Source organism: Toxorhynchites rutilus, chromosome 3, assembly GCF_029784135.1.
Source record: "Toxorhynchites rutilus septentrionalis strain SRP chromosome 3, ASM2978413v1, whole genome shotgun sequence".
NCBI lineage: Eukaryota > Metazoa > Arthropoda > Insecta > Diptera > Culicidae > Toxorhynchites > Toxorhynchites rutilus.
In genome coordinates this window covers 131,956,753-131,965,355 of record NC_073746.1, presented here as the reverse complement: position 1 = coordinate 131,965,355, position 8,603 = coordinate 131,956,753, and the positions used below count along the sequence as shown (strand labels likewise).

Sequence of the window (8,603 nt, the reverse complement as noted above, 5' to 3'; positions counted from 1 at the left end):
TGGGAGAGGAATTTTATAGAAAGAGTAGCACTTTTTGATCCCTAAAAGTACTCCTCCATAGGAATCATCTCTATCCAGGCGAATAATATTAAAATCGTGGAAGTTGAGTTCTGTGTCAGAAGAAAGTCATGTTTCGGAAAGAGCGAATATATCACAATCATAATTTTGAAGTAAAAATTTGAACGAGTCTAATTTAGGCACTAGACTACGGCAGTTCCATTGTAGCACATTGATCATATCTTCTACTACGTTAGATGAATTATCCATCGAAAGATATGATTGATGCAAGGAGGGGCCATGAAGCAGTCAATTGCTTAGGATAAGACTTTAAAGATGGAAGCAAGGCAGAAATAAGGCTTCTGAGGGGGTCTTGAATTTTGAACGTGTTTAGTATGAAGTCCACAATGTCCGAAAAAGCTATCAATCCTCGATTAGACGCGAATTTTCTACGAGAAGATCGAGGAGCAGCGTTTTTATTTCTCTCTTCTCTGGGTAATGACGTAAAATCCTTGCTGCAACCAGGAACTGGCTGAGAAAGAGCCTTCGGATTCGTTTTTTTGCTACTATTACCCTTGGAATTAGACAATCTTCCGAGGGTCATTTTAGCTTTCTTACGGTGCACCATTGGTGAAGAGAGCTTTCTTTTTGATGATTCATCCTTTATTGAGGATTCTGGTGCAGCCGAAGTATGACCCTCATCAGAATCAGAATCCGATTCTTGAGATGACAAAACCGAAAATTGGTTTTCATTTTGAGCGGCTGATGCGGTCTTTAGCATTTCAGCATAAGTCCGCTTGGAGCGTCCAGCGATAGAACGCTTCACTTTATCGGAGTGCTGTTTGTACCTTGGGCACTCTTGTAGAGGGTGAGGATTCTCGCCACAGTGAATACATTTTTCCACTGTTTGAGTGCAAGAATCCTCACTATGTTTATCGCCACATTTGCCGCAACGAAATTTGTTGCCGCAGTGGCTAACCGAGTGTCCCAACTTTTTACATTTGGTACAATTATAAACCCGCGGTACAAACAGGCGCACTGGGAAAAAAACATTTTCTACTTTCACATAGTTTGGGAGAACAGAACCTGCGAAAGTAACTCGAAAAGAGTGCGAGGGCTTATAAACTTTTTTATTTTCTTCCAAAGATGCTGAATGCAGATTTCTAACATCCAGGATCTTTACAAGATCTCCAATCATCGAGTTTTTGAAGGAACCCGACGCTTGTTTTAGTTCATCGACACTCAGACGCCTTCTATCTTCACTTCTCGAGAAGGGATGTAGATGTGATACTCCCTGTTAAAAACTTCGTGTACAACAATCTTGTTGGCCACATCAAAAGTTGGTGCTTCTACACGCAGTTTGTCCGGTCTCTCTTTATGTATCGAGACGCCCTTATAATTACGCAGCAAATCTCTTGAAATATCAAGAGTTCTCAAAGCTTTTTCCTTGGGCCGAAAGAAAACAACCCATGGTGCCGTCGAGGACTGTTGATAATAACGCGTCCGCGCAACATTGGCATCAGCAGATGTCATAACGGTTGCGCAGACGGTGCGCAACCGCCTATGAAAACGAAAAAAAAAACTCGCACGCACACACACAACTCACACGCACACACTCGCGCAAAAACTCAACTTAAAACTAACTTAGACTAAAAACTAGCTCAAATCAAAAATCTTCTTGAAAAAAAACAATAATTTCGTAAAAAAAAAAATTAATAAATAAAAACTCAATAAAAAAATTTAGTCTGATGATTTCGAACAACTTGAACAACCCTATTCAGGGAGCTATACAACGCTGCACGCTACGGTATAAGCACAATAGCTAGACGGCAAAAACTATTCTATTGTACTTCTCTGTTTGATGTTTGGTGAAGATACAAATGTGACGCTCAATGGAACCAATTCACAGAACACCGGTCCAGCGTCGCTGGAGAGGTGCTGCTTCCTCGCTGTTCCGGATGCGTTGGCACTTAACTTGTCACCAATGGACGAAAAAAAAAAACAACAACCAAAAATCACTTTGGCGGAGGGGGAAAAAACTTTCCAGCTTCGATATTGTAGCGGAGGACGGACAATGTGTGTCCGTCTCTTGCAAATAATCGACGAGGAATGAGTAACTGTTTTTGTGGCTAATGAAAACAGATAGAACGGCGCAAATTGGCCAGATGACGCGAGATGGTGGAGCGCTCGTGAGACACGACTCGCGCGACGCTGTGGCTGAACCACAGTTTCTCGTGCTGGTCACGCCGGTTATGGTAGTTGAGTTGGTGAACAATCATATAGCGCCGTGGGTTTGACACTGTATGGCTGTACTGGTCGGGTGATTGTGTTAGTAAATAAATATATCGCGCAACTCTGTGTTAATCAGTCATTGTATGCGAGTGGCCTGTTATTTACACCAAACTGCGACTCAATATGCGCTCCACCACGCTACGTTTGTGGCACGTATGAGTCGTGTTGGTAGTCTCGCGTTCGCTTACGAGCGCTATACGCTTCTCAATTTGCGCCTAGCCTAACAGCTTTCGGGGCGAACTAGTGCGACACTGAGTGCGAAACTGAGTGAATAAAAAAACGTTTTGACAGCAGTTAAGGTGGCCGTACACTGTTTGCCCGGAGGTCAAATATTTGATATTTTTTGACAGATAAGGTTTGATTTGATATTTGTACAAACACTATTTTGTTTGCCACTCTTCAATTTTCAACAGTAGTAAACAATATCAAACACCGAACATGGAAAAAATCAACTGAAATATTCAAGGTAACCTAACCATGTACCGACAGGTTCGAAGAACAGACTGAAAAAATATTCTAGGCATCCAATAATTGAATATTTGCTTGTCGTGTTTTGTGTAGAAAATATTTGATCAGTACACGTTGACCAAATTTTATCTGTCAAAAAGAGTCAAATATTTGGCTTCGGTCAAACAGTGTATGAGCACCCTTAGTGCGGCACTGGGGTTGAAACTGAACAAAAACGAATTCGCTATTATTTACAAATGGCTGGGTATCACCCTGTTACCATTTGTCAAAGTTTTCTCGTGTGAATTGAAAACAATAATATAAACATCTACAAAGTATTTTTTACGCTGAGATTTTTAAGCTGCTCTTATTTGGTTGTCGTTACATGGTAGCATATATACGCAATGACTGAATTAAATATTGAAAGTAAGCCGAAAATTTCCGATCAGGAACGTGAACTGGAGATCACTGCATTCAATGAGTTTCAAAGGTGAGATGTTTACCAGTATGCAGTGCATAAAATCATTTTATCCTCTATTTTTATTTCTAGAGCCGATTATCATTCCTGTCTGCAAGCTCTGTCGAAGCTTCAAAAAACACAGGATTCTAATCCGAAAGTAACCCACAACAAAGCGGTGGCCGAGTTTTACATCAGCGATTTGCGCAAATATGATCAGTTCCGTAAAACGATGGTTCAGATTACGGAACTGGTGGGAGAGATTCAAACCGTGGAAGTGAAGCATCCCGAGCTGGCAGCGGCCTACGTGAACCAGGCGATGATTTTATACCACTTCAAGCAACCACTGGCGGCGCTGAAAATAATGCTCGCTGTTATGAATAATTTCGATCAACTGGATGATTATCTGTTGCGGAAGGCGGGAATATTCACCATTCATTTACTGTTGGATACAAATCAGCCCAAGAAAGCTAACGGTTTGCTTGGAATGCTGCAGGTCCGGCTGAGCATTCGGGTGCATGAAATTTTAGGTCCGGACGACGAGGAAGAGCGTGTGGTTGATAACGAGAGCCGCAAAGATATATCGGAAATTCAATTCGAAGAGTTTCGGAAAGAGTTCCGTTTGATCCTGATCAGATCGAATTTGTTGAACGGGAAGAAAAACTTTGCCATTCCTTCGGAGGAAACTGCCGAGTATTCAATACTGAAAGGACATCAGTACTATTTGGGTAACGATTATCAGATGGCTGCGAAAGAACTGGCGAAAAAATTCGTAAATGAACCCATCCAGGTCCATACCCACGGAGAAGATCAAAACACTTGTCTGGCCAACAACATGGGATTGATACATTTCGCGGTGAAACACTACGCATTGGCGGCAAGATTCTTCCAACAGGCTTTATTGTTCGATGAGGCAGCTACACAAAATACATCTACGGAGAAAGTGGAAGGTTCCCCACTGTATTGTGTGGGAGCTACGAAGCGGCCGGAAATATTGTACAATCATGGAATAACGCTGCTCTACTTGCAGAAGCCGAAGGAAGCGTTCGAATGTCTGCTAGTTGTATTGTATTCTTACCATAACAATCCGAAGTTATGGCTGCGTCTAGCCGAATGCTGCATCATGGTTCATCAGCAATCGTTGAAAGAACAAAGCAAGAATATCACGACAGTTCTTATGCACCGAAAGTACCTTCAAAAGCGACCTTTCAATATCGCAGATCAATCGACAGCGATTCCCAGTACTACGCTTGAATTTGCTTCCCTGTGTCTTCGGAATGCGGTCACTCTGATTGATTTCCATACCGGAGAGCTGGCCGGACATGCTCAGGCAGCTGATAAACCAGTCTCTTGGGATAAAGTGTACGAAGGTGTTCCCTGTAATCCCTCCAAACCGCTCAAACCCGCGAACTTAGAAAAGCTCAAAATCGCCACGCTTAGCGCCTACAGTTATGTTCTTCTGAGTCTGGGCGAATACACACTAGCGCTGAAATACGCCCAGGAAAATTTGGCCATCCATGATTTGCCTGAGACCCACCAAACATTGTCCGCGATGTATTGTGCGGAAGCACTGGTTATGATGGACCGTGTGCCGGAAGCTCTCGTTTATCTGGAACCTAAGCGAATCGACGATCTGAGGGGAGATGATTTCACCACTCGCGGTTCGCCCAATTGGAATATGAACTCTTTGGAGGCGGCCCAGTCGGTGATGAACTATAATCTCGCGGTGACGCTGTTCGCAATTGGCGACTACGAGAAAGCGAAAGTATACATGAACGCGTGCATCCATCCCGTAGTGTTGCCGCATCTGAAAATGCTCAAAATGTATGCCGAGTTGGTTTCCGGAAATGTGGAGAAGGTGAAGCTGATGGCTCGGTACGATACACCCCATTTGGTGTAGCATGTTGGAACGAAATAAAATGTATATTGTCTGTTGAATTTCTATAGCCAATTCACTTTATAACGAGAAAATCCCATCAACGATTCAAATAAAAATGTTCAACATATGTTTAAGGAGTGTAACGAAAAGTAATCTCAAACATTGGATATGTTGTTACTCACAAACGGGTGCATATTTTCTGGAAGTGTATTCTCAGCAGGTTTATTTTATTTGTCTAAAACATAATAGCAGGTCACTTGTTTTTATTTGCAAAGTTATTCTCAAGGTGCCGCGAATCGAATAGAAACCTAAAAAAACAGGAAGTGGGATATACCTGAAGAATTTCATGCCAACTCGACTGGCCGTTGGCAGCACCATCTCAGATAGCAGCAAAAAATTGTGGGTGTAAACACATGGGTCTTTCAAGCAACTTTACATACTTGAAATATTAAAAAAAAAATTAGACTGCTTTTTTAAAAGGGCCAACACTTTTTTCTTGATTTTTCACAAATTTTTTTTTAGTTTTTTATAGCTCAAAAACTATAATGCCTACAAAATTCAAGACAAAGGATAAAATGAAGGAAATTATTAAATTTTTCATAAAAAACACCAATTTTATTTTGAAATTTTTTTTTTAAATTAAGATTATTTTTTTTCAAAAATGTATTTTTTAAAATTCTCAATAAAAAATATATGAATAGTTCCTATGAAGAAATAAATCATAGTTGCAGTTGATTTCTGTAGCCACGGTGTTGTTAATTGTAGTCAAGAATGTAATTTTTCCCGTTAGTAATAAACCAGACTTTGTATCGAACAGACGTCTTTTTTCAACAGGTTATGGGCCCAGTTGCGTCTGGCCATTGGAACCTGAACTGGAACTGAAACGGATAAGTTTTTGAAGAAATCAAGAGTTCATTATTAAAATTACGGAAAATGTCAAACCCGTCAAAAGTAGGAATCATTCAGGTTGCTGGAGAAGGATGTTCCGGGTTGAAACGCAGTTGTCGGTTCACGGTGTGGAGGAGGTGAGAACAGCGGATGTACCTGCTGATGAAGCGCAGAGGAAGACTTTTCAAGAAAAGGATGAAAAGGCAAAGGCGCTTCTAGTTTCGTACATAGCGGATTCTCACCTGGAATACGTACGTGACATAAATACTGCTAAGGAAATGTGGAACTTCCTATCAACCTCGTTCGCGAAAAAAGGTTTCGCAGCACAAACATACATAAGGAGATCCTTGACAACGTTGAAAATGGAAGAAGGAACACCATTAAAAGATCACTTGCGTAAGTTTGATGAATTGATTCGTGAACTAAAAGGAGCTGGTGTCACTGTTACTGAACTGGATGCCATAAGTCAGCTGTTCATCTCTCTACCATCGACGTATGATGTTACAACGGCAATGGAGAATCTGGGAGAGGAGCAGTAGAAACTGGATATGGTCAAAGCGCGTTTGCTGGTCGAAGAACAGAAACGATCAAGAAGAGATAACATTAGTGCGAAGGAAGGAACGGCTTTCGTAGCGAAATCAGGAAAATGCAAGGAAAAAAAACAAGTTCAATGGAAAATGTTTATGCGTACTGAACAAGGTCATAAGAAGTTCGCTTGTCCAAAGCTGAAAAAGCGACGAGATCGAGCTCAAGTAGCAACAGTTCCGGTAGATCGAGAGGTGGTGTTGATGATTTCATCCCAGAAAGAAGATTTTAAATCGGAGTCTTCTGTTGAATGGGTCTTGGACTCAGGAGCTAGTCGTCATATAGCAAATAATGAGCGCTATTTCTACGAATTTACGGAATTCGAAACTCCACTCGTTATTGAAAGTGCGAAGAAAGGTGAAAAGCTTGTTGCTACTAAAGAAGGCACAGTGAAGGCAAAAACATCTTTTGATGGTTATAATCTCACATTGTCCTTGGGAAATGTCCTGTATGTGAAGAATCTCAGTTTCAATTTGTTGTCGTTATCGCGATTATTGAAAGCGGGAGTCAAAGTAGTGTTCCATCCGGATCGAGCAGTGTTATCCAGAAACGGCGAGATAATAACTGCGAGGGAATTTGTTCTTCCTCAAGATGCCGTGTATGTCGTCAGAGTTAGCCATGGTCACGAGAGTTTCTGAGTTGCATTTATGGCATAAACGGTTCAGCCATCTGAGCTGTAAGAATTTGGTACGTATGAAGCAAGTTTTGTGTGAGTTTTGTGCATGGGGCAAGATGATCCGTTTGCCATTCAATAAGAATCGACCGAAAACAACACGACCATTGGGACGTTTATACGGATGTTTGCGGCGAGATAACACCAACAACAGTAGATGGGTGCCAGTACTTCGTGTCATTCATTGATGATTATACACACTTTGCTGTGGTATTAAATATACTTATATTAAATATGAAGCACAAGAACTAAGTTTTTGATTATTTCAAAGTATACGAGGCCATGGCGATGGCGAAATTGGGGAAGAAGATCGAAAATCTAAGATGTGATATTGGAAGAGAATATTTTTCGTACTATATAAAACAAGGGATCCAAGTTGAGTCAACTGTTGGCAATACACCTCAACATAATGGAGTAGCAGAAAGGTTCAATCGTACCATAGTGGAGAAAATGAGGACCTTGTTAGCTGAATCCGGTGCACCGGCGGATTAAGAAAAGACATGATTTGAAAACCTACAAAATCGACAAAAATGTGCTAGGCTACTTTTCTCACAAAAGCGACCATAAATTTTCAATTTATTTGGACGAATGCTTGAAGAAGAGATTGCTTCTATTGAGTAGAAAGCAGCCTGAGGGCATCCGTATACTAGCACATAGGATTTGACAGCGTCAAACATGTCCGGGTCGCAAATGCAATTTGCGACCACTGTCACTCGCGAGAACTGCCAAACTCTCAAGCTGGTGTAAAACAAGGCACTTAACATACTACCAGGTGGGTCAAAACGTGAAGTGGTTTTCTGCAGCCATTTAAAAAATACACAAAAGTAAATTAAGACGATTGAGCACAATTTGTGGAATATACTGATACTTTATGAAATACTCATTGCTATATTCATTATATTCATTACGTTTTACGCTGCAAGCGTTTCATTTATTGTCTTTGCGTTGAAGGCACCATAATGATTTGCGCCATTTGGAAAACGAAATTAAGGACGAAATTAACACACTTCTAGAACAAAAAATAATGAATGAAAATTTACTTTTCTGTATTCAATATGTATTCTATGTAATAGAGTAATACGTTTCCTCGAAAATTGTGAAATAATATGAAACTGAAATTGTGTTTGATGCTGATTTTATATTATAATGGTGAGTTCATTTTTTCCGCACGCAAAACGCAAATTTTCGAATAAAGCATGAGCAGCAGCTAAATACAACTGAAATTATTGAAATAATGCAGAATTCATTCAAACCCTTTTATTTCACTTAAATTCTTTCAATTTCTTAAGTTGGTTTACATTATAATATAATACTACATTTCAAGTGATCAACCTAGGGTTCTACGTTTTATATTATCATTCAGACCCTTGTGATCATCATGATCA

The 8,603-nt window shown here is 40.5% G+C and overlaps 1 protein-coding gene and 1 long non-coding RNA gene across 2 annotated transcripts; one reads left to right on the top strand and one right to left on the bottom strand.

Moving 5' to 3' along the window:
- Positions 1-2,997: 2,997 nt before the first annotated feature.
- Positions 2,998-5,131, top strand: LOC129775845 (CCR4-NOT transcription complex subunit 10). The gene is made up of 2 exons (XM_055780991.1): positions 2,998-3,226; positions 3,287-5,131. The coding sequence occupies exons 1-2, from the start codon at positions 3,141-3,143 to the stop codon at positions 5,091-5,093; spliced, it is 1,893 nt and encodes a 630-aa protein (XP_055636966.1). The 5' UTR covers positions 2,998-3,140; the 3' UTR covers positions 5,094-5,131.
- A 700-nt stretch (positions 5,132-5,831) lies between these two features.
- LOC129775601 (uncharacterized) lies at positions 5,832-6,330 on the bottom strand. The gene is made up of 3 exons (XR_008742988.1): positions 6,203-6,330; positions 6,015-6,119; positions 5,832-5,950 (listed from the first exon to the last, which is right to left on the bottom strand). It is a non-coding gene; the product is annotated as an uncharacterized LOC129775601 (long non-coding RNA).
- Between the last annotated feature and the right edge of the window lie 2,273 nt (positions 6,331-8,603).